Here is a 26,593-nt window from a genome sequence, read left to right as displayed (position 1 = left end):
GCGTTCGCTACGCGAGACGCTGCTAAAAATTTGGAAGTTTACCGCCATTGACTCAGTCGCTATTACCTCACCCTATCTAACACATGACATTAGTTATTCGTGCCTGTTGTTTGTGTCCTTTAAGACATCCTTAAAAACAGTGTGTTTCCTGTTTGGAATAATTTTCAATTTTGTTTGATTGCCAAAAAGGCGGAGAGACCAGAATGAAAAATCACTCATAGAGCGACATTTGGCAAAACCGAACGTCATTCAGTAAAGCACATACCTCCGTCAAGCTGAATAGTTCACATTTTGTATCTCACTGATAGGCCGGATCTGAATCCGGACCTAAGCCAAAATTGAATCGGCTTGTTCTTGTTACCGAACCAACTCATCCACCTAGTTTTGTCACAAATCATCCACAACTTTTAGAGATATCATGCGATACATCGTTTTCTGTCAGGTCAGGTTCGATCTGTGACCTGCTACAGGTACCATGTAAACCTGTACTAACCTGTTCCATGGTCGGGTTGTCGGCGACTAAACCGTCTCCCCCACCAGGTTTTCTGGTGAGGAGGGTGTTTGGATATGGACACCCAGCAGGATTAAAAACAAAACCTGTCAAAGGGCGGAGGAGCTCCTTGTGAGCCAACGGCCATCCATCTCTAGTGCCCAACTGTGTCTGCGGACGTCCTCCTGCAGTTGGGTCACTTCTTATTAGGAGGTTGGTGGCAGGATTTGCACTCCGGCCACCGTAAAACCCTTCATTCCGCAAAACGCAAAAACGCAAAAAACTCTGAAAACCCACTCCGTGGGAGTACCTCCTGTGCAGCTTCCCTTCGCAGGGCAGCTCACCGGATGACGGGATTTGGGCAAAGCCTTCTGGACCCACAATCTTTGATAGGAGGGAAACCACGGGGTAACATCCCTGGGTCAGATTGCGGGAGAGTGTGTCGGAGTGGTGCTGAGGTGTCGTCCACCAGACGGCGGTCTCCTTGGGTTAACCTGAGGCGGTCCCTTCGGGTGGGTGCCTGGAATGTCCTATCACTAAGAGAGGATGATCACCTGTCTCTGTTATCATCTGAGCTCAAGCATTTGGACATCGGGATTGCAGCTCTCTCTGAGGTTCGGAGACCGGATTGCGGCGAGATAATGGTGGGTGGTTACACCTACTATTGGTCTGGTCACTCTGATGGTTACCATACCCAAGGAGTTGCTGTAGCTGTGTCCAATAAGCTGACCCCAATGATAATTGAGGTAACACCGGTCAACGAGCATATTATGAGATTAAGGATTCGTCACTCCTTAGGTGTCATTTCCCTGGTGTCTGTTTATGCTCCGACTGAGGCGAGTGATCTCACCGTGAAGGACGCATTCTACGCCACACTCGAGTCTGTGGTTGATCAGTGCCCCAGACGAGATACACTTCTAGTCTTGGGGGATTTCAACGCATCGACTGGAACTGATAGGGACGGTTATGAGGTGTGTGTTGGTCCCCATGGGTCAGGAAATATGAACCACAATAGCACTAAGTTCCTTGACTTTGCAAGAAGTCATGGACTTAGGGTGGCTGGTTCATGGTTTCAGTGCCCACAAGCTCATCGCTGGACTTGGTATTCCAACGCTGGCGGTGTGGCAAAGGAGATTGACCATGTCCTCATTGACGGTCGTTGGAGGATGATCCAGAACTGCAGGGTCTACCGGAGTGCTCAGTTCCTCAATACTGACCACAGGCTTGTTGTAGCAACTCTAAAGCTGCACCTTAAATCCTGGAGAATGGTACCATCTCAGCCGAGGCTGGATGTTGCCAAGCTCAGGGATGAGAGAGTAGCTGAGGAGTTTGCGAACAGGCTGAGTGGACACTTGGGGGGTCTGGGTGCTTTGGGGGGTCCTGAAGAGTTGTGGAGCGCCTTCAAGACCACTGTCCTTGATGTTGCCGGTGGATGCCTTGGAGCTCACTGCAGGGCAAAGAAGAATTTTGTCTCTCAAGGGACACTGGATACCATTGACCAGAGTCGCAGGGCCAGGCTGAATGGCAGAGCTGAGCTGTTCAGGGAGCTGAGGCGTAAAACTGTACGTGCACTGAGGGTGGACAAGGAGGCCTATGTGCGAGGAATCTGTGAGGGGGTAGAGCATCACCTGTGGTCAGGTGATTCTCGTCCTGCTTACAGGGGAATTCGCGCATTACGTTCATCCAAGCCCATCCCTCAGAGCACTACAGTTCGAGCAGAGAGTGGTAGGCTCTTGACAGAGGAGTCTGAAGTGAAGGCCCGCTGGGCCGGTTACTTTGAGCGGTTGTACCAGGCTGATCCTCCAACTGTCGAGTTGGACGTCAAGGGTGTTACAATCCCTGTTGCTGACCCTCGAATCAACTGTGGTCCACCTACGCTTGTGGAAACACGGGCTGCGGTGAACGAGTTGAAACGGGGCAAAGCTCCAGGGATCTGTGGCATCCATGCCGAACTTCTCAAGGCTGGTGGAAATGCCGCACTCGTGTCGTTGCATGCAGTTTTGTGCTCTGCCTGGAACACAGGCATCATCCCAACTGACTGGAAGAGGGGCCTTGTTGTCCCTCTCTGGAAAGGGAAGGGTGATCGCCAAGACTGCAACAACTACCGAGGGGTGACGCTGCTCTCAGTGCCGGGCAAGGTCTTTGCTCGGATAATTCTTGATAGGGTTCGCCACCATCTGCTTGAGCACCAGCGTCCAGAGCAGTCAGGCTTTACACCAAAGAGGTCAACGATTGACCGTATCCTTGCACTTCGTGTCCTCACCGAACGCAGATGAGAGTTTCGGCAGGGGCTGCTTGCAGCCTATGTTGATCTCTTTAAAGCGTTCGATTCAGTGAATCGGGATGTCCTCTGGAGGATTCTTGGTCTTCGTGGGGTGCCACCAAAACTGATCGATCTGATGTCTGAACTCTACTCTGGTACTGAGAGTGCTGTGAAGTGTGGTGGTACCATCTCTGACTTATTTCCAGTTGTTACTGGAGTTCGTCAGGGATGTGTACTTGCCCCAACACTTTTCAGCACTTGTATGGACTGGATTCTAGGGAGGATGTCGGAGAGATCAAGTTGCGGTGCGTCATTTGGGAATGTCAAGATCTCGGACCTTGACTTTGCAGATGATGCAGTCATCTTTGCGGAGACTTTAGACATCCTCTTGGGGGCCCTCGAGGTGCTGAATGAGGAGTCGGAGCCGTTGGGATTACGGGTTTCTTGGGTCAAAACTAAGATCCAGGCTTTCGGTGACATCTTGGATGCTGCTGTCCTGTCTGTGTCTGTTTGTGGTGAGGATGTTGAGGTCGTGGAGAGATTCACTTACCTTGGCAGTGATATTCATGTCTCTGCTGGCTGCGAGTCAGAGGTCAATAGACGTCTGGGTCGGGCTTGGGGAGTCATGGATTCACTGGATCATGGGGTGTGGCGCTGCCGGTACCTGTGCGGGAGGACGAAAGTCCGAGTCTTCAGGTCCTTGGTACTTCCAGTCTTGCTCTATGGGTGCGAGACTTGGACTCTGACCAAGGATCTGAGACGGAGACTTAATTCCTTTGGTACCAGGTGTCTTCGGAGAATCCTTGGCTATCGCTGGTCGGATTTTGTGTCCAACGAGCGGTTGCTGAGAGAGACTCGGATGAGATTTGTTACCTGCATAGTCCGTGAGCGTCAGTTGCGGCTGTATGGACATGTGGCTCGTTTTCCTGACTCTGATCCTGCTCACCAGATTCTCTCAGCGAGGGAGTCTCATGAGTGGAGGAGGCCAGTGGGTCGACCACGTGCCTCATGGTTGCAACAGGTTGACCATCATCTCAAGGAGATGGGGATGGGCCTGGCATCTGCCTGGGGGATGGCCAGACGGAGGCCCCTGGAGTACCGGCGGAAAGTGGACGCAGCGACGTGCTGTTCTGGCACATGCTCCCATACCTGACCTGATCTGACATCGTTTTTGGCCCCGTTTCTCAATGGTGAAGAATCAGTGAAAAAAAATTCTCGTATCTGGATTTGGATTGGAATCTTCACCAAAATTGAATCAATTAGTCCTTTTCACACACCCAACTGGTCCACCAAGTTTCGTGTGAATCCATCCATAATATTTTGAGATGTTGTGCGATGTATCATTTTTGGCCCGGTCTCTCATTGGTAAAGAATCACTACAAACATTCTTGTAGTCGGATCCGGATTTGGATCTTCACCAAAATGGAATCAATTTGTCGTGGTCACACACCCAAACTGTCCACAAGTTTCGTCCGAATCCATCCCTAACCTTTTGAGACATTGTGCAATACATCATTTTTGGCCCTGTCTCTCAATGACCAAGAATCACTTAAAAAATTCTTTGATTCGGATCCAGATTCGGATCTTCAGCAAAATGAAGTGTTGCTGTCCTTGGCCGGTCACTTACACACACGATAAATTTCAAACGATTGCTTGAAAACTATGGCCAAAAATCGTGTGACAAACAGACAGACAAACAGACAGTCAGACAGTCAGACAGACAAACGCTACAGACAAACATATTTGGCAAAAAAATTTTTTGCCAAGTAAAATTTATCTCACTCCTCTGTGAGCATGCACAAACAGGATGGGATTCCGTACGATTTGCCAAAATTGGAGCCAAAGCACTGCTAAACTGCAAGTTTGTGGTCCGATTCATGTTCTACAGTACAATGTTCAAAATATAACATTCAATTTTGATTAAGTCATTCCTCGATCATAGACTGACATCTGTAGACAGACAGACAGACAGAGTGAACCAATTGCTTAACCCACTTTTCGGTTTGCGCACATAGGATACTTAACACCTCCATCATTTCTAGTTAAAGTGTGAATTTTCTTAAAACACAAAATGAACATGGCTGCTGCTAAAGCTGTTCAATACACATTCATAGCCATGAAACTATGTTCAAGGCAAGTCAAAATTAGACGTTTGTGTGAGAAAGCTGGAGTGACAAAGCCTACATAATCATGATAATAAATTAATCATGTTGCACAAATCGCCTCAAATGGGACTTCAATATACAGTCGTCTCTTGTTACAGAGGCATGCAACGTTTTGTGAATCAAAAGATAGACACAGCAGCTGCCCCTTCTTCTTCTTCTTCTTCTTCTTCTTCTTCTTCTTCTTCTTCTTTCGGCTGCTCCCGTTCGGGGTCGCCACAGCGGATCATCCGTATGATCCGCATCGTGATTTGGCACATGTTTTATGCCGGATGCCCTTCCTGACGCAACCCTGGTCGCCTCTTACGACACAGGGATATGGTACACCTATTTTAACCGGGGTATACACTGGCCCAGTATACTGGTACTCATTCCGCCGACCTCGGAAGGATAACAGGCTGAGTCAACCCCTGGTGTATCAATTCAGTGGCCCAACGGGGCTTGAACTCGGGACCTTTTGGATCCCAAGCCACTGCCCTAACCACTGCGCCAACACCAGGCTCAGATACAGCAGCTGCCCCGATCTGTGGGATATTACCAGACAACATAGAATTTTACAAAGTTTAATTTTAGGGCTTTTGCACACTTCCACCATATCATCGATCTATCCATTGGGACCATACTCTGTGCAGTGTTGGTGCTGCCTAAGCAGTCTCCTTGGCTATTGGGTACAATCCTGGACAGTTCACCACTCCGACACAGGATACCAGCAAGCTGGCACTCATTTTGCCGAACTCAGAAGGATGACAGGCAGAGTCGACCCCACCTGGTATTAATTCAACAGCCAAGTGGGATTTGAACTCAGGATCCTAGGATCCCAAGCCCACCATCCTTTGTCATAATGTCGTTTTTCTCCAAACAGGCAATGGGACAACTAATTAGGAGAAATTTCCTCCTCACCATGGATGCCAATCTACAGGGTTTATTTACACCCTTTACTCTCTAGGTGCTGAGCATCTAACGACAAAGCATCAAGTACCATTTTAAAAGTCTTTAATATGACTCAGCCAGGATAAGAATTGAACTCGGAGGGTCAGAATAAATATAAGGTGTTCTCCTAGACTCAGAGCGGATCCTCTAAACATGCCACTGAGTTTGGTGCTTATTTTAAAAATTCATTTTAATTGTTTTTAATTGTTGTTTTTGTCGCTTTTTCTTAACAATTATAATCACTGACTCTAAACACATTAAACTTGTGATCATCCATCATGAGGTTTGCTTGATCTAACTATCCTTTGTTTTTCTTCTTCTTCTTTCGGCTTGCTCCCATTAGGGGTCGCCACAGCGGATCAACAGTCTCCATTTCGCTCTATCCTCCACATCTTCCATTGACACTCCAACCACCCGCATGTCCGCCCTCACCGTATCCATGAACCTCTTCTTTGGCCTTCGTCTTCTCCTCCTGCCTGGCGGCTCCATCTTAAACATCCTTCTCCCGATATACTCCGCTTCCCTCCCGTGCACATGTCCAAACCATCTCAATCTCGCCTCTCTCACTTTGTCTCCAAACCGTCCTACCTGCGCTGTCCCTCTAATATACTCATTCCTTATCCTGTCCATCCTCGTCACTCCCAACGAGAATTGCAGCATCTTTAGCTCTGCCACCTCCAGCTCCGCTTCCTGTCTTTTTGTTAGCGCCAACTCCTCCAAACCATACAACATAGCTGGTCTCACTACCATCTGATATACTTTCCCCTTCACTCTTGCAGCTACCCTTCTGTCACAAATCACTCCTGCAACTCTTTTCCAACCACTCCATCCTGCCTGCACTCTCTTTTTCACTTCTCTACCACACTCTCCGTTACTTTGGACAGTTGATCCCAAGTACTTAAACCCATCCACCTTCCCCACCTCAATTCCTTGCAACCGCACCATACCACCACCCTCCCTCTCATTTACGCACATGTACTCCGTCTTACTCCGACTGACTATCATTCCCCTTCTCTCCAGTGCGTACCTCCACCTCTCGAGGTTCACCTCAGCCTGCTCCCTACTCTCCCTACAGATCATGATGTCATCCGCGAACATCATAGTCCATGGAAACTCCAGTCTGCTCTCGTCCGTCAACCTGTCCATCACCATTGCAAACAGGAAAGGGCTCAGAGTCGATCCTTGGTGCAATCCCACTTTTACCTTAAACCGGTCCGCCATTCCTACCGCACACCTCACCGCTGTCACACTGTCCTCATACATATCCTGCACGATCCTCACATACTTCTCCACCACTCCCAACTTCCTCATACAATGCCACAACTCCTCTCTTGGCACCCTATCATAAGCTTTCTCTAAATCCACAAACACACAATGTAAATCCTTCTGGCCTTCCCTATAGTTCTCCATCAACATTCGCAAAGCAAACATTACATCAGTGGTGCTCCTTCCTTGCGTAAACCCATATTGCTGCTCACAGATTGTCACCTCTCCTCTCAACCGAGCTTCCACTACTCTTTCCCACAACTTCATGGTGTGGCTTAACAACTTTATCCCTCTGTAATTTCCACAGCTCTGCACATCACCCTTATTCTTGACAATCGTAACCAGTACACTTAATCTCCACTCCTCTGGCATCCTCTCACTTTCCAAGATTTTATGAACCAATCTGGTTAAAAACCCCACTGCCGTCTCTCCTAAGCACTTCCATGCCTCCACTGGAATGTCATCTGGGCCAACCGCCTTTCCACTTTTCATCCTCTTCATAGCAGTCCTCACTTCATCCTTACTGATCCATCCCACTTCCTGATTCACTATCTCCACCTCTTCCAACCTCCTCTCTCTCATTTTCTTCATTCATCAGCTCCTCAAAGTACTCCATCCACCTTCTCAACACACTCTCCTCGCTCGTCAGCACATTCCCATCTGCGTCCTTTATCACCCTAACCTGCAGCACATCCTTCCCAGCTCGGTCCCTCTGTCTTTCCAATCGGTATAAATCCTTTTCCCCTTCTTTTGTATCCAACTTCTCATACAGCTCATCATATGCCTTTTCCTTGGCCTTTGCCACCTCTCTTTTTGCCTTTAGCCACCACTCCTTGTACTCCTGCCTACTTTCTTCATCTCTCTGACTATCCCACTTCCTTTTCGCCAACCCTTTCTTCCTTATACTTTCCTGTACTTCCTCGTTTCACCACCAAGTCTTCTTATCTTCCTTCCTCTGTCCAGATGTCACACCAAGTACCTTCCTAGCTATCTCCCTCACCACTTCTGCTGTCGTTGTCCAATCATCCCACCCATCTTTACCACCATCCAACGCCTGTCTCACCTCCTCCCTAAATTTCACGCAACAGTCTTCCTCCTTCAGCTTCCACCATCTGGTCCTTGGTTCAGCCCTCACTCTCTTCCTCAACCTCACCTCTAAAGTCATCCTGCAGACCACCAATCGATGCTGTTGAGCTACACTCTCCCCTGCCACCACCTTACAGTCACTAATCTCTTTGAGGTTGCATCTCCTACTTAAGATGTAATCCACCTGTGTGCACTTTCCTCCACTCTTGTATGTCACCCTGTGTTCCTCCTTCTTCTTGAAATACGTATTTACCACTGCCATTTCCATTCTTTTTGCAAACTCTACCACCATTTGCCCTTCCACATTTCTCTTGTTGAGACCGTACCTAACCATAACCTCCTCGTCCTCTTTATTCCCTTCCCCAACATACCCATTGAAATCTGCTCCAATCACCACTCTTTCAACCTTGGATACACTCTCCACCACTTTATCTAACTGGACAGCTCACCTCTCCTCTCAACTATCCGTTGTTGTGTCTCGCTAATTGGGTGGTCGCTTGACTACCCTTAGTCTCAGGTTTTCCGTCTGTCTGTATGTCTGTCTGTTTGTTTGTATGTAATGGAGAGCTCTGGAGGCCAGAGGAGTCAACCAATTTTGATGAAACTTTACTGGTAGGTTCATACCAGGATCTAGTTGTATGCTTTTGAGCACCGTTGCTATGGACACCACCGTTGCCTAGCAATGGGACTTTTAAATTTTTGAAAAAAATCCGAAAAAACTTTTTTTTTTCGATAATCAAAAATCGGCTTCCGGGCTTTTATGCGCACTATAATCAACCTCTTTATCAAAAATTTTCAACCCAATCTGTCAAAAACTGTATGACGTATGCAATTATATAGCGACCACCCATGTCGCCTACCGGCTTGTTGTCTGTATGTCCGTGCATGCGTGTGTGTGTGTGTGTGTGTGTGTGTGTGTGTGTGTGTGTGTGTGTGTGTGTGTGTGTGTGTGTATGTGTGTGTGTAACAGCTCCACTATGAGCCTTAGATCCTTTGAAAACAGACAAAACAAAATACAAAAGACTGTGGAATTTAATCTTGATTTGCGATTGTGAGATATGCTGACAGATATTTTGCACATCAACCAGCATTTGTAAGATTTGCATAGTGAACACTGATTTTGTTTATTTTTCTTATTTATCTTGAGGTCCAGTGCCTTGCACTGGAGATAAACTAATGGCACTATATAAGAAAATGATTTCATTTTTTACATTTTATGGGCAGCTTATATTATATCGTTATCTGCTATATGAGTGTTCTTTTTTGTAATCAACACAAGAAAACACATTGATTAACCCCACCTGTGACAATCCAACCAACACAGCTTCAGTCTCCACCAATCCTTCCCTCAGCACTCTCCAGCCCCTTTCCTTTACATCATGGATTTCTCCCACCTCCTTCGCCTCGACCACAAAGCTGTAGTTGCTAGGCTGTGGACCACATTCTAATCCTTGAGATTCCCAGCTCAGCAGCACAATCTCATCAGAGGCACTTCCAGAGAGGTTGCAAGGAGGTCCAAGGGAAAGAGGAGGAGGCGGTGAAGGAACAGGCCTAGCTGGGTGAGTGAAGGAGAGAAAAGGAGAGAACAAGGATCTAAGCGATGGGGAGAGGCAGCTTAACTGTGGCACAAAAGTGATATAATAATTGCAAACCATGGACAGGCTTTATTCCTACCCTCATAAATATGAATCTGATCTGGAATAATCCATCATTACTCATTGTAAGCAATCATTAGATGACAATTTCCTGCATGAAAATACACACTGACTTAGGCCTCGGCTGCAACCTGTGGCTCCACAAATAGAGATGGCAATACATACTTGCAGACACAATGTTGCTGAATGGACCACTACCATATGCATTCCGTGAAAGAACACTGAAGTCATAACTTTCTCCGGGTTCGAGTTCTTTGAGTTCCAGCCATGACGTTGATCCCCAGCTTCCCCAGTTTCCATTTCTCTTCTGCAGCTTATGTACATCTCCCAATAATTCCAGGTTCTGCCATGCCCAACCTCCATCCCTTGTTCTTTTCACCCTATGGTGGAAAGATAAATTGGTGTTACAAACCATTATCTGCAGTATAGACCAGGAGCAGGGTGGCCAACTTGATGCCATTATTATGTCATTTTGAAGCAAGCTTAAAAATAGTCTATCAAAAGCACAATGGCAGCTTAATGCTGGTGCAACTGGATGTTCTTGCCAGCAGTTCACTTCCATGATCAATACATCAGGAACAGCTCGGTAATTCATACACCAATGAGAATCTTGTGTTTTCATCAGCCAATGATAGTAGGTATTGTTCGACAGTGCGTGGGTTTGTTTTGGTGTCAGATTCACAAATCACGTGATTATTGTGATGCAACCTGGTAAGGCCTTTCCAATGTGAATGTATTATATGAGACAGCTTCTTGGCTGCATTATAGTAAAGCACCATCGGTAAAATATGAAGAAAAGAAAAAAACAACAGATCAGGAGCACACCAAAGCAATGAAATTAAATTTCTGTAGCCCATCGGGCAAGATATCTGTGATGGAATTGCAGATGTGATGTTCAGCTGGAGATGATCAAAGTCCTTGAAATGTGGTGGTACTTGTTGGTGACCAGGCTATTTGGTATATTTTAGGAGGTGGGCAGCACTCATTCTATCTTCCATATTGAAAAGTTCCCCAGGCATCAGGATTGAGGTTCATGTTGGCCATTAAATATTTCTTTGCTTCTCGATGCTCAACATTGTATCTCCCCGTTCTCAGTTTTCTCATTTCCATTTACCTCCTTCCACTCCCACCAACAACATCCTCTCATTTCCTCTTTCCTCCATCAATCCAAGTTCTTTTTGCGAGAGGAGAAAATGACCAGGTTGAAGCAGCAGAAAGGATAGCATAAATAGGTGTTGGAGACATCAGGGTGTCTCTACTTACCAGACAATAAACCATTGTGGATAACCTCCATCAAAGCCAGCAATCCAGGAAATATTTGCAGAAACACTTGTAAATTGAACGTTCACACTCGTAACTAGGTGAGGCCTTGTTCCTAGAATAAAGTATATTATTAGCAACATTTCAATACATGGTAACCATTAATGTTCAACAGGATTAATTGTAGTTCGTCAGGTCATCGAGATGTTCTGCAAGTCCAGGTGACTTAATTCTCATGTAACATTCTACAATTTACCTGTGACAAAGATGTTTGTTCCTGTTGAAGAACAGCCAACCGGGTTGCAGGCCTCACAGACCCAGGCACCATGATGTTGGCTTTTTATGGGTACGAGCCTGAGGCTTCTGCTTGGCTGACTTTGTCCGCTGCACAAAGGTGTCATCCGTTTTTGTCTCAGGTTTTCTTCTGTCGCAACCTGCCAGCCACAAAAAAGTTCATTACGATTTATGAAGCATACTGGTCATCAGGAATGATGAGATGGCATAGATTTTGAATAAAACAAGTCAAACTTATGATGAGCATTGGGGAGTATTGTGTTTCTTGTAATGCATCACTCTAATTAGATTACTGAAAATCAGAAACTAGAATCCATTAAAATTACTTGTGTGAAGATATCTAATTTGATTAGTTTGTCTTATTGCTAGTAAGATCACTTTTTGGGATTACTTTTAGTGGGGCATGGGGAAATAAGAATCCAGAAAGCATGGACAAATTGAAAAGAAAAGCAAACCAAAAAAAACCTCACAAAACTCACACAGATGTCAGGAATCAGGGGTTTCAATCTTTTTCTGTGCAATCATCCCTTAACCCAAGGTCAATAGGATAGCCGAGCTAGAGCTTCGTACACTTGGCTCTAAGCTGTCTCGCTTGGGTTCAAATCCCAGCCCAGCTATAAACTGTCATCCCATTGTTGCACAGGCATGGTGATGCATCACTGTGTGTGTTTTTCCTTGGATGGATGAAAAACTGGGAGTCACATCTGCCGGTATTAGTTGATGGATGTTAAAATCCCACAGGGTTCTTTGTAAAGAGTACCGGTAGGTGGGCTATCTCCGGCACCATGGCCAAATTCCTGCCATAACCTACAGAGGGCATTGCATCAACGCACAGCTGCACCTTCAGCCAATGATGCGACACTGCAGCCTTGTACTGTGTACAAAAGAAACTGCAAGCTGGTTGAATTCATTGATCTGATATACAAATCCTCTTGAAATTTCAAGTCAATCGGATGAAAATTGATGATTTTATAAATTTGACAAAGTTGTTCACTTTTGGCATATGTTGACCTCTTGACCTCAGAAATAAGCCTTCTTGCTTTTGATGAACTCTCCCATTTTGGGGAGTTTCATGAAGATCGGTTTAAAATTGTGAACAGTAGGCGATTGACATACAGACAGACAAACAGACAAACAAAATCGATGTCTTGCAGAGCACAATACTTGCAAAATCCCGAAAACAAATTTGACCATAAAAATAATTGGTGGTTGTATTCAGTGACCTGATAAGCAAATCCTGTACAAATTTCAAGTCAATCAGATGAAAATTGATGATTTTAAATGCAGATAATTTAAATAATTCTTGTATGCAGATCTGGATTTGGATCATCACCAAAATTGAATCAATTCTACCTCATTTAAATTTTTTAAGGTAATGGGATGAAAATTGATGATTTTAGAAATTATGCTTATGTTGACCTTTTGACCCATTCAACCTCAAAAATAATTGGTGGTTGAATTTATTAACATGATATGCAAATCCTGTTCAAATTTCAAGTCAATCGGATTAAAATTGAGGATTTTAGAAATTCCCACCAAAGTTATTGACCTTTGACCTTTTGGCCGATGTTGACCTCAAAAAGAATTGGTGGTTGAATTCAGTGATGAAATATGCAAATCCTCTTCAAATTTCAAGGCAATCAAGTGAAAATTGAAAATTTTAAAAATTCGGCCCATGTTGACCTTTGAGCCGATGTTGACCTCAAACATAATTGGCTGGTTGAATTCAGTGACCTGATATGCAAACCCTCTTCAAATTTCAAGTCAATCGGATGATAATTGAGGATTCAAAAATAGACCTAAGTTGTTGACGACCTTTGGCCTATGTTGACCTTTAGATCTCAAAATCAATATGCTTCTTGATTATGACCAACTCTACCAGTGGTGAAGTTTCGTGAAGATCAGTTTAAAATTGTGATCTGTAGGCAATTGACACACAGACAAACGGACAAAATATCAGAACAGACCAACCAATGTACTTGCGAATCTTCGGTTTTGCAAGTAACAGATAGACAGACAGGAGTGAAAACATAACCTCCATCCACCTTCAGTGGTGGAGGACTGGAGGTAACAAGGGAATTCAATGCAGGGAGGCCATTCGGCCCATCATTCATGCTACACCAACACCAGAAATCATTCACGGATAAATTTTCCGATGACCAAAACGTTTTGATCATCTTCTGATCTGTTTCAGACTTTTACTACTAAATTTCTGGTATCATACACACAGTATCCTTTAACCTTACCTTTGTATGGCATGTCTTTTTGCAGAATCAAAATAAACTTCAAATAAACCATGCTTAACTCAAGAAACTTGCGATCAAATTGAACACAACGAACTCGAAAATCCATGATAAAAAAAAAAATGCAATTGATTCAAGAAAACCGACTGGGAAATGCAATATAATTTGTTGGAAAACCAAACATAATTAACCATCTTCTTTCCCCTTGTGCTGCTAAATATTTCATCCCACGAAGGTCGTGACATGCATTTCCATCGAAACTCAGCAGGGAGGTCCAAATTATCCAATAAGCACGAAGACAATGGAAGTACAACTTTAGAAAGTAGAGGAAAAGTTCAAGAAAATAAAGTTGCAAATGTGCGATTAACGTTTTTCACTTGAACAACAACAAAAAAGAAATAACATGCCATTTTTGCATCGAAACTATGAATTCAGTCACGAGTTGTTTTTACTCTCGAGTTCCAACTTCTGCCACTCAGTCATCACGGTTGAAAACCCCAAAGTGAGTAAATAGCAACAACTTGCTCGCTGGCCTTCAGAAATCGAGCCAATGATAAAACTGCACATTCTTCATCAAGAGTGTGCGATCCCACTGATTGGATATACAGTGAACACAGTTTCCAACAGTGCTTGCTATATACACATCCAACCTCACACGTCTTCTTCTTATTCATTTAGTTGATCTTCAGTTACACTAATTAAAAATTAAACAGTTTGTAATTCGTGGTTTACATACTTTTGTGGTACTGTATATGAATAAAATTCAAAGGTAGCTGCACCACAAAAGGTAAGTTCACTTTCCTCTGCACCATCCTGATAGGACACAAATTGAGTGAGTGAGATGGTAACTCAAATGAAAAGTTGATCAGAGTTACCAAGAGCTAAATCTTGGGTTCAGGAGACTTGGTCAGGAAGTTCGTGAGGACAAGGTTGAGGAGAGCTTTGCCTTGGTCGCAATGACATTGAAACATAATTGCAAGTGAGGCCGTTATTCAATAATCACAATGTAGAAGCAGCAATGCTATGGTTGTTGATAAAGTTGCCAATTCCTAGCTACCCAAAAAGATGACAGTTAAAGTCACGAAATAGCATGAAGAGGGTATTTGGATGAGAAAGAGAGAGAAAGAGATCACAGAAATAGTTGAACAATGAAGATTTATAATATACATGAACACACTATTCTTCCCTATATATTGTGGTTCAGCTGTATCTTGACTTCTCACCTGATGCCAACAGATGTCAGGAGTTGGATCACCACCAGCAGTGCAAGGTACGATCAATGTTCGACCAATGTTTTGATGGTATTCAGGGTCAGGTCTAATGGTGAAAGTTGGGAGAGGCTAGGGAGCAAAAAGTAAGAGTTACAATTAATGTATTTTATTTAAAAAATAAGAGTAAGGAGTTAAAAAAAATTTTTAAGTCAGAGCTTCACCAAGCAGGATATAATGTGCCATGTGGCAGGCAGCACTTATCTCTCCTGGTACTATGCAGCAAGGGCTGTATGTGACTCGGTTCCAGTGTATTCATCACTCTCAGTTTGGAGTTGCACATTATCTGGTTTATCACCAAAAGGTTTTTAGTCATACATGTATGGAAGCTTGCCATGTTGCCCTGATGATGCCCTAATAAGGGGGAAACCAGTCGGTAACTGCATTTTCCATGCACTTTTGACAGTTTCTTAAATTACATCTTTGTAATTAAAGCTGCAAGATAGCTCTTCCGGGAGTCGCAGGCAGAATGTGCATTGTGGCGGTGATGTCACTTCGTAGGTATGAAGAAAATGGCAACCACAAAGGTTTACCTTTAAATGGAGTTCTTCAGAAATGGAATTCAAGTGAAAAATTAACAAAATTCAATTAAAAAATACAAAGCCATAGAGCTCACAAAATGTCGGTTTTTGCCTTCACAGCGAGAACCAACATGGTGGCGATCTGAACACAAGGTTAGATTTGATATTGGACGTTGTTTTTTTTTTAATATGTAACTATCTCGGGCAGAGGGTTACCTAGACTGTACGTTTACATTTACCTCGAGTCTAGCTTTACCCTCTCATACCTCATGGAGGCATATAAACGAGAGGGGGACTTGAGGGGGAGGCGTTAGTTTACCCCTTTATACCTCATGGAGGCTAAGTAGGCTTAAGCGAGAAGAGGACTTCATGGAAGGGGGGGGGGGGTATTAACATCCTTCAGTTTCATAAGCAGGCCGTTTCATCAATGTGTTTGCCGTCTCTCGGATGGATGTAAAACTGGACATCCCGTCTGCCGGCATTAGTACAGGATTGAACAAAATAGGGTATGTTCAAACAGCCTGGGTTGAAACAGCATGTACCATTTTTAAAGAGATTATAACATGAGCTTCCCTTGAGGGATGAGACTCGTACTGTGGCTGGCACCCTGTGTACCCGCTATGGAACTGGAACTCTCCAAGGCGGTAATTACTCATGCTATTAAGGTTACTTGTCTTATCTTTCATTATCTTGCCAAAACAAAGTTTTTGCAAGATATGTTAGTCAGCTGGTACGTTTTTTTTTTTTTTGTCTGTTATCACGTATAAAAAATCCTGCAGAGCACAGTTATCATCGGAAATTTTTGTAACTTCGCATATCAGAGGCCTATAGAGGTCCCTTTCAGTGCACAAAATTTTGAAGGTCAAGGTCAAAGGTCAAGGTCACTTTGGCGCAAATCAGGGGAGTCGACGAAACCCTTATTTTTTGAGTAATTTTGATCGGATCGTCTTCAAATTTCATGGGAATATAGGTCATGGTCTGGCGCTCAGCTGATTAATTTTTGGTGGCGATTGGCCTTGACCTTCATATGTTTTTTTTGTTGTTGTTGTTTTTCTTTTTTCGTCTGTAATCACGTATAAATCACTCTGCAGAGCACAGTTGTCATTGGAAATTTTTGTAACTTCGCATATCAGAGGCCTATAGAGGTCCCTTTCAGCGCATAAAATTTTGAAGGTCAAGGTCAAAGGTCAAGGTCACTTTGGCGCAAATCAGGGGAGTCGACGAAACCCTTGTTTTTTGAGTAATTTTGATTGGATCGTCTTCAAACTTCATGGGAATATAGTTCATGGTCTGGCGCTCAGCTGATTAATTTTTGGTGGCGATTGGCCTTGACCTTCATGGTTAGCGCCTGAGGTCAAACATATTTGACCCCAAGGTCAAATTTTCAAGTTTTAGGAACCATATCGTGTAGTACCTCAAATTGAACACCTCGATGAGTGCTTTCTAGATATGTCAAGCTTGAGACATTATGACGTCATTTAGTGACGTTATGAGGCAAAAGCATATTTTTCATGGTTACTCGGTAGAACGATTCTTATCGGAATCTCTCGGAGGCAGATATTCCTCAAGGAGTCGCTCCTGGTGGATAGCAGCTCTGTTCACCTCAGTGTGACCTTAAAGAAGTCACACGTGGTCATCTTTTGGCAAGATACGGGTCACCCTGCGGGTGATATTGGTTTATTTATTTTAAATTTTTGTCAGAGTTAACCAAGACAATGGAACACACATTTATATTTGCATTTTATTGTGTAAATATGGAGAAGGAGGGAGCATAGTCTTGGTGAAAGTAAATACGCTTATTTATAAGAATCGATAATTTCTTTAAATTTTCAGATTTCACTCAAGATTTTGACACTTGTTTAGTCCATGAGATCTGATTCTCAAATCTGAAGACAGATTTTGATTTTATACATCAATTAGTCCGTGAGAGCCCATCGTGGAAAATCGCATCAAATAACGCATAAGATCTCTCCAAGCTCCTAATTTAAAAACTATAGCACCTACATAAGCGATGTATACAGCAATTTATAGGGATGAAGATCAGGCATTCGATGATATGAGTGAGGAAAGTGAAAAAAAAACATTTTGAGTGCTTTGTCAAACAGAAACCGGTGTCGCCTGTTCCAAGTGAAGGGATTGTTGAGCAGGCCGTAACAAAATGCCGGCTTAAGACCCCTGCGAGGTAACAGCTGGCTGAGCAAGATGGTGTGCCAACATCTTGGTGAGTCTTTTTATGTTTTTTGATGATGAGCTCACCATTCATTATCTTCAGAAGGAGTGTTTAAATTTACCCAAATACTCAGTGTTCATTCATGCACTCATTTGGAGTTCCTTTTGCATGCAAGTTTCGGGCTGATAGATTTCATGGTTTTGGAGTCATAGAGCAGACAGACACACACACACACACACACACACACACACACACACATTTATTATTATAGAAAAGTACCTGGCATTGCCAGGGAACCACTGGTCCCTCCTCCCACCCTTTTCCCTGCCTCTTCCCTCCCCACCACCCTCCCACGCCACCCCTTCTCTTTCCTCGGGACCACCACCCCACCACTTCTCTTCTTCTTCTCTTCCCCCCCGACTCCCACCCCACGCCCCCACCCTCCTCCCACACTACCTCTTCCCTTCCCACCCCTTCTACACCCCCTTCCCCTCCCTCATCCTACATCTTCCCCTGCCTCCTCTCCTCCCATACCTTGCTCTGCCATCTCCCACCCCACTCCCTCCTCCCACTACACTCCCTCCCTCCCACTTCCCACCCAACCCCTTCGCCTTCCTCCTCCCACCTATTCTTACCCACCCCCTCTCTCCCTCCTCCCATCTCACTCCTCCCTCCGTCCTCGCCTTCCCGTCCCCTTCCCCTGCCTCCTCCCATCCCACCCACCTCCCTCCGGACTCCCACCCCTTCCCTGCGACATTCACGGAAAATTTTCAACTGTTTTGTGATTTAAATCCTGGTATATTGGCTTTGAATTGCGTCATTATATGAAATTTCAGCTTTCTAGCCCACTTACAACGTACTAAACATTTATGTGAGTGAGTGAGTCAGTGGTTAAAAAGATATATAAATGATTTTTGCACACAATTAAAAAAAAAAATTGTGGGGGGGGGGTGGGGGTGTTGAGGAAGGTGTTGTCAGGGGAGGAATGAATAACCACTGACAGCACATTCACCTTTTGATGAGACCCTCTCACAGACATCCGAATCACCACAGAGGTACATAATCACTGATTCAAACCTAAGCTACCCATCATTCCTGCCAATATCCATATATCCCCCTGGCCGCCATTCTTAATCAATGCAAATTCGGGAGTTCAACTTGTAAGCAGTGTCCTTCCCATGAAGATGGTCATTACTTGGCACCCAGTCAAGTTCCAAAATCCCATTCACGTTTGAAGCTGACTTGACCTTTGTATTCCTGTGAAATGCTCACTGATTTGCATCTACTTTGTGCTATCAGCTTAGTCGGACAAAAGCTCAAGCCCTGTGATGTAAGTAGCTGGTCAGTCAATAATATTAACCTGCACAAGTATAAATAAATATAGATTTACATCCATAAAGTATAGTGAACAGTCGAAAGTGAAGCAGTATTGTGTGCAGAATTTCTACTCTCACCTTGACAATAACCTGAGTGTTTGTGGAGGACCCATGTGAACCCAGGGCATTAGAGGGTATGCAGGCATAATCACCTTCTGCCTCCAATTCTCCCAAGACCATCAGTAATCCATCAGCAAGCAGCCACCACAAAGTCTACACAAACAGCCAAGAAAATTGACTTGTGCTTAATGTTAAACAGAGGAAATAAGTTTCAGAAAAATATCTTGTTTTGACATCGAGAAACCCCCACAGCAATAAATGGCCCCACAGCAAATGAACCAGTCAATGACATATGAATAATTCTCAAACAAATACTTTCGGTCACATTGCGCTTACATTTACGTAATTAATCAGTGTTGAAAACTATTATGATCGTAAATGCTAATTTCTTCATTGTTGTGGAATTTGAGACTTACAGTGTCCTGCAAAAGTATTCACCCTCTCCCAATAATGCTACATTTAGATGAATTATGAATGATGTAGTTAAACAATTTTTCCCAATGAACATTTTTATTCATAACTGAAGATATCAAACTGAACACTGTTATAGTTGAAGGAGGTAACATGTCAGGAATATCGACAACAAACAAGTACAAATCAAAATTCACTGGTTGTAAAGGTATTCAGCCCCTGAGGTCAGTACTTGGTGGAAGCACCTTTTACAGCAATGACTGCCATTATCATTATCAATAATATCATTATCATTAATTAATTATATTAATAATATAATTATGAATAATATTATTAATAATTATTAATAAAATTATGATATTAATAATAATATCATTATCATTATAATAATGAGTGAATGGCATTATCAGCAATGATTGCAATATTTAAATAACAAAGAAACAAATGCACTCCATTAAATGTGAAATAAATATATAACAGAATAGTCCTTTCAATGATGTTTTTCCCCATAATAGATGGATTTGCTTTTTTCTCATATCCTTCCCAACTTTGAACATACAGTTAACTATCTGAGCCCCTTAAAATTCCCCTGGTCTGTTATAACTCTCTTTGCAGCCCCATGAGGATCGATGTTGTGAGCCTCTAGTGGAAGACTTGATAAAGCTGATGTGACGTCACTTTCACAATTACATTGTGCACCTCATTGCTGCTGATTGGGTGTCCATTTCTCGTCCAATCAACATTCAGCACCGGTGGGTCCGCATTGCCTTGACATCGGAGGTGGCCCAGCCTTCCTTGTGGAATGAATGTATGATTTGGTAGGAGTGGTGGGTATGCAGGGTCTGCAACGAAATGTAGTCACATGGTAAGTCGGGGAGGAAGGGGTTTTTTTTGATACTGACAATAATCATTACTTCATCTCTTTTGTCCTGCTCATATGTTCAGTATCCTGAACATTTGAACTCTGGCTATCTGACTGAGAGGATACTGAATCATTTCAACAGAAAACGAGAAAGCATCTCAAAATGCAAAGCCCATCTGCGTCTGCTTTGTACTCCAACTAAAGTTGACGAAAAGGACAGTTTTAAAAAAAACTTGTACATTTTATTGCTTTGTGTTTTTCATATTCTCATAATAATGGTTTGTTAAAGATTTGATAACAAAAGCTCGATTAGTAAAAAAGTTATGGCCTGGACAGACAGACTGAATCTTAATGGTAAATAAATTAATTAATGAAGTGATTAAAAACCAGGTCGTCTCGTGCTTTGACATGTTGTGGTGGGGCTAAAATGGGATATTTATAGCCACCATGACTTTGCCCTTTCACATTTTCACCCAATTATTAATTTGCTTTCTCTATATTATCACAGTAATGTTTGTTGAAGATTTGATGACAAAAGCTCAAATGGTATAAACCTTATGGCCTAGAGTATATATACACACACATACACACAAACACACACACGATTGCAAAACCCCATCTCCCGCTGCATGGGGTCCAGGCTAAATATTTATATAGAGAACATAAGGATCAAGGAAGTTAAAGGGTATGTCTAACCTCATTGAACTGAAGTTTTTTTCACAAAACACTAATCTGGAACATGATATTATCAAGGGAATCTGGAACTAGTGTCAACACTGACATTTGTGTTGCTTGAAATTGAACTTCCCCAGGCGAAAATGCTCCAGTTAGAACTGTAGTATATGAGAGTTGTACTCTCATATACTGCAGTAGTCTGCAGAGAATTACTACAAGAAAGGAATGTTATTTTTGCCTGAATCAGATTTAAACCCCCATCTCAGAAAAACCCATTGATTTTCGGAGCTCATATAGGGTAAGGACCTTGTATCCTTGTGGAAAATAATGACCGTTTTTACAGCCATTTTTCCCTGCTGTGCAGGGGTTTGGCTTTTTGTGAGGCAATGTTTTATGGCCGGATGCCCTTCCTGACGCCAACCCTGGTCGCCTCTTACGACACACAGGGATATGGTACACCTATTCTAACCGGGGCATACACCGGGACCAGTACACTGGCACTCATTTCGCCGACCTCGGAAGGATGACAGGCTGAGTCAACCCCCTGGTGTTAATTCAGCAGCCAACGGGGCTTGAACTCAGGACAATCCTTGTGGAAAAGAAAGTTCGAAATATTTAATCTAAATGCCAGGTTGTCGAATTCTGTAACAATCTATATTTGTCTTCTTCTCTCGTATGCAGCAGACTGGGTTGCATCGTTGGCTGAGGGCGTGGATGTACCGCTGGCGGAGTGCCCTCTGTAGGTGAGGGGAGTAATTTGGAATTTTTTGGCCACGTTGCCAAAGATATCTCACCGACTCCTCAAGAACACCGTGGGATCTTTAATGTCCAGCAACTAATGTTGGCAGATGGGATGCATCTATATGCGAGATGGATATTATTAAGTGGCTGTTCAAGTTAGCTGCGAAATGACCAAACTGCTGCAATCTGTATGCAACCATTCAACATATGCACGGCTGCTCCCAGAAGCCACACATCATCCCCTTTTCACAGCTCAGGGCTCATAGTTCAGTCACCCTCATGGCCTACTATAGTATAGTCTTCATTCCAGCTCTCAGTCCACCGGGATTGTTATGTGAACTGGTTGAACTTAACCAGCTGAAAAATGCACATATTTGCTGACTCCGTGCAATCATGGACAGACGTATCACCATAATGAATTTGCTGTGCGTAATGGGCAAATACAAACATTCCTCAGCTAACTAAGCCTATCTGGACAATCTCACACCTGATCCCACCAGGTACAGTTAACTTGAAATAGCTATTTACATGTATGCGATGTATAATTATATGTAGTAGTTTTATATGAATGAACAGAGTGTATGATCATATGGAATATAGCTGAGGTGACCTATGACTGAGGTGTACGATCAAGTGCGATACGGCAATATGAGGAGACGGTTAAACTGGAAGTGTGTGGATGTTTCATGGAGGAGGAATATCCCAGCAGGAGGGGAGGGAAGCTGGGGGGGGGGGGAAAGGGAACACAGAAGGACGTAAAGAGAGTCTTGTACATACGTTAAAGGAGTTGATTGTTGGCAAGAGGCTTTGCAGGGTGTACGTAAGCCTGTTTGATGGAGGATGTGCAAGGAACATTGTGTGGTGGACCAGCCAACCACTTATGTTAGCCTCACCCTCAATATGACTGGATCGAGACAATCACCAAGGAGCTAGTTTGGTTTAAAGTACAACTGCTCTGGGCGCTGCTGCTTAAGCAGATCGTGGCGAATACCTATCAATAATTATTCGAGCAAAGACATTGCCCAGCACTGATAGCAGCATCACTCCTTCATCGTTGTTGCAGTTCCGGCGATCACCCATCCATTTCCAGAGAAGGCCAACAAGGCCCCTCTTCAAGTCACTTGGGATGATGCCTGTACTCTGAGCAGAGCACAGAACTGCATACAATGACACGAGTACAGGATTTCCACCAGCCTTGAGAAGTTCAGCATGGATGCCACCGATCCCAGGAGCTTTACCGCCTTTCAACTGCTTCACCGCAGACTGTGTTTCCACAAACAAAGGTGGTTCACAGTTGATTGGAGGGTCAGCAAGAGACATAGTTACAACCCTGACATCCAACTCAAGAGCTGGTGGTTACAGCCTCGTACAGCCACTCAAAGTAACCAGCCCAGCGGGTTTTTACTTCAAAGTCCTCTGTCAAGAGCCCAACACCCTCCGCTCTAACTGGAGTACACCGAGGGACAGGCTTGGAGGAATGCAATGCACAAATTCCTCTGTAAGCAGGATGTGAAACACTTGACCACAGGTGATGCTCTACCCCTTCACAGATTCCACACGCATAGGCCTCCTTGTCTGCCTTCTATGAACATAACAGTTTTATGCCTAAACTCCTTGAACAGCTCAGCTCTGTCATCAAGCCTGGCCCAGTGACTCTGGTCAATGGTATCCACCATCCCTTGGAAGACAAAGTTCTTCTTCACCTGACAGTGGGTTCCGAGAAAACCACCGGCAACATCAAGGACGGTAATCTTGAAGGCACTCCACAACTCTTCAGGATCTCCTAAAACACCTCGACCCCCCAAATCCCCACTTAGCCTGTTCACAAGTTCCTCAGCTAAACTCTCATCCTTGAGCTTGCCAACATTCAGCATTGGCTGGAATGGTGCCATTCCACTGGATTTAAACTGCAACTTCAGAGTTTCTACCACAAGTCTGTGGTCTGTATTGAGGAATTGAGCACTCCAGTGCATCCTGCAGTTCTTGAGCATAGTCCAGCGATGAGGCTGTGGGTGCCAAAACCATGAACCAGTCACCCTAAGTCCATGACTTCTTGCAAAGTCAAGGAACTTAATGCTATTCTGGTTCACAGTTCCAGACCAATGGAGACCAACACGTGTCTCATAATCATCCCTATCAGTGCCAGTTGATGCACTGAAATCCCCCAAGACTAGAAGTGTACAATATCTCGTCTCGGAAACTGATCAATCACAGACTCAAACGTGGTATAGAATGCGTCCTACACGGTGAGATCACTTCCCTCAGTTGGAGCATATTCAGAGAACAGGGAAATGACACCCAAAGAGTGACAAATCCTCAGTCTCAAAATACACTCGTTGACCAGTGTTACCTCAATTATCATGGGAGTCAGCTTATTAGACACAGCTACAGTAACTCCTTGGGCATGACAATCATCACAGTGACCAGACCAGTGGTAGGTATCATCACCTGCCATGATCTCACCACTATCCAGTCTCCGAACTTCAGAGAGTGCTGCAATCCTGATGTTCAAATGCTGGAGCTCAGATGATAGCAGAGACAGGTGATCATCCTCTCTCTTGGAGTGAGAACATTCCAGTCACCCACCTAAAGGGACTGCCTCAGGTTAACCCGAGGAGGCTGCTGGCTGGTGGACGACACCTCAGCACCACCCGGACACACACCACCACAACCCGACCCAGAAAGGTTACCCTGTGTTTTTCCTCTGATCATCAAAGAACGGGAGTCCTGAAGGCTTTGCCCCAATCTCACCATCTGGTGAGCTGTCCTGTGAATGGCAGCTGCACAGGAGGTACTCCCACAGAGTGGGTTTTTAGTTTTATTTGTGTTTTTTGTATGTTGCAGAATGAAGTGTTTTATGGTGGCCGGAGTGTAAATCCTGTGACCATCCACCTAGAAAAAGGTCACTCAACTACAGGAGGATGTCCACACACAGTTGGGCACCAGATCTGGATGGCCGTCGGCTCACAAAGAGCTCCTCTGCCCTTTGACATTTTTTTTTTTAATCTTGTTGGGTGTCCATATTCATCCAACCTCTTCACCAGGAAACCTGGTGGTTGAGATGGTTTAGTCACCGACAACCCGACCATGAAACAGGTTAGTACAGGTTAACATGGTACCTGTAGCAAGTCACACATCGGATCTGGCCTGACCCTATATCTGCCATATTATAGAGCAAATATGCCATCACTGTCAATGGTTCAGCATGGGTGAGGAGAGTGATCTAACAATTTTTGTGGAGATCCAACCCAGACTGAAACCTGAGACATCACCATTAATTTTGGTATTCTCTTGCAAAAGCAATAAAACAAACAACATCTTCCCTGAAACTACCCAGCCACAACAAGACACTTTATGTTCTTCCAGACATCAAAGTATAAACCTACAAAGAACACGAAGGAAGATAGTTGCAGATGCTGGTGTTCCAATTCCATTGTCTGCCACACATTCATATTCTCCAGTGTCTGTGGGATTTGTCTGGCTGATGAACAAGGATCCTGGTTTGGGAAACTGCAGCCGAGACGATCTTAAACTGCAAACAAACAATGCATGGCTGTCGATAACATTGAATATGTCTTCCTTTGTTACCAAAGTATTCCAATGAAATACAAAACATACAAGTCCCCAAACATACAAAAAGCCATCCCCCTCCCAAAATACCTGTCATTGTTTAACTCAACTCCCAGGTGGCGCCAGGTGTAAGAGGTGATTGGTGGATAGCCACTGGCAGAGCAATGCAGTAAAACGCTATCTGATTCATTCACTGTCATGTTGCTGGGCATGGCCTTGAAAATTGGGGTAGCTGAAAAGAAGGCAATTAATTTATTTCAAATAAAATATTAAATAAATAAACTAGAGGGTACTCGGTAGAGCGCATACCTCCACCACGTAATTCCTGATCTACAAGAACATATCGGGCCCAATACATTTTTGAACTAGAGGGGGAGCACTCGGGAGAGTGCAAAACCTCCGCCGCCAATACTGCTGGGTCACTCAAGTGAACCTTATATCTTATTCATTAAATATGATGTCAACAGTGCTGAGAGTTATAGTTCTTTTCTGCAACATTTTTTTTTTTGGGGGGGGGGGTTGGAAATCACTTAAAACATGTAGAAATGCAAAAAAAAGAAATCGAAATTTTGTTGAAAAAAAGTTGCAAAATTATTTTTTTCTCACAATTTTTTTGGGGGGGTTGGAAATCACTTAAAAGATGCAGAAATGCAAAAAATATAACAATTTTTTTGGGGGGGTGGTTGGAAATCACTTAAAAGATGTAGAAATGCAAAAAAAAAAATTTTTCTCTAACTTTTTTTTTTGGGGGGGGGGGGGTGGTTGGAAATCACTTAAAACATGTAGAAATGCAAAAAAAAAATTTTCTCTAACAATTTTTTGGGGGGGGTAACAATTTTTTTGAGGGGGGGTTGGAAATCACTTAAAACATGTAGAAATGCAAAAAAAATTCCCTTTTTTGGGGGGATAACAATTTGGGGGGGGGGTTTGGAAATCACTTAAAACATGTAGAAATGCAAAAAAAAAAAAATTCTCTAACAAATTTTTTTGGGGGCGGGGGTGGAAATCACTTAAAACATGTAGAAATGCAAAAAAAAATTCTCTAACAATTTTTTTGGGGGGGGTAACAATTTTTTGGAGGGGGGGTTGGAAATCACTTAAAACATGTAGAAATGCAAAAAAAAATTCTCTATTTTTTGGGGGGGGGGTAACAATTTTTTTGGGGGGGGGGTTGGAAATCACTTAAAACATGTAGAAATGCAAAAAAAAAAAAATTTTCTCTAACAATTTTTTTTGAGGGGGGGGTGGTTTCTTCCTAAGTGAAGAGGGAATAAGTCCAAAATTCCTAAG

At 43.6% G+C, this 26,593-nt stretch overlaps 1 protein-coding gene across 5 annotated transcripts in view; it reads right to left on the bottom strand.

Annotated features, from left to right (window-relative positions):
- Window positions 1-26,593, bottom strand: part of LOC147031690 (protein turtle homolog A-like) — a 185,256-nt gene that overhangs the window by 33,953 nt on the left and 124,710 nt on the right. For all 5 annotated transcript variants that reach the window (XM_085852008.1, XM_085852002.1, XM_085852016.1 and 2 more), the window contains 9 exons: window positions 25,394-25,535; window positions 25,120-25,265; window positions 20,155-20,297; window positions 19,063-19,197; window positions 14,873-14,989; window positions 11,369-11,546; window positions 11,116-11,227; window positions 10,018-10,232; window positions 9,499-9,752 (listed from right to left, as the gene is read on the bottom strand). In XM_085852008.1, the coding sequence (XP_085708134.1) occupies window positions 9,499-9,752; window positions 10,018-10,232; window positions 11,116-11,227; window positions 11,369-11,546; window positions 14,873-14,989; window positions 19,063-19,197; window positions 20,155-20,297; window positions 25,120-25,265; window positions 25,394-25,535 (1,442 nt within the window). The remainder of the gene's footprint in view (window positions 1-9,498; window positions 9,753-10,017; window positions 10,233-11,115; window positions 11,228-11,368; window positions 11,547-14,872; window positions 14,990-19,062; window positions 19,198-20,154; window positions 20,298-25,119; window positions 25,266-25,393; window positions 25,536-26,593) is intronic.

The sequence above is a fragment of the Eptatretus burgeri genome, chromosome 2, assembly GCF_056783735.1.
Source record: "Eptatretus burgeri isolate ZD-2024b chromosome 2, Ebu_testis_v1, whole genome shotgun sequence".
Lineage (NCBI taxonomy): Eukaryota > Metazoa > Chordata > Myxini > Myxiniformes > Myxinidae > Eptatretus > Eptatretus burgeri.
This window is presented reverse-complemented; position numbering and strand designations above follow the sequence as displayed.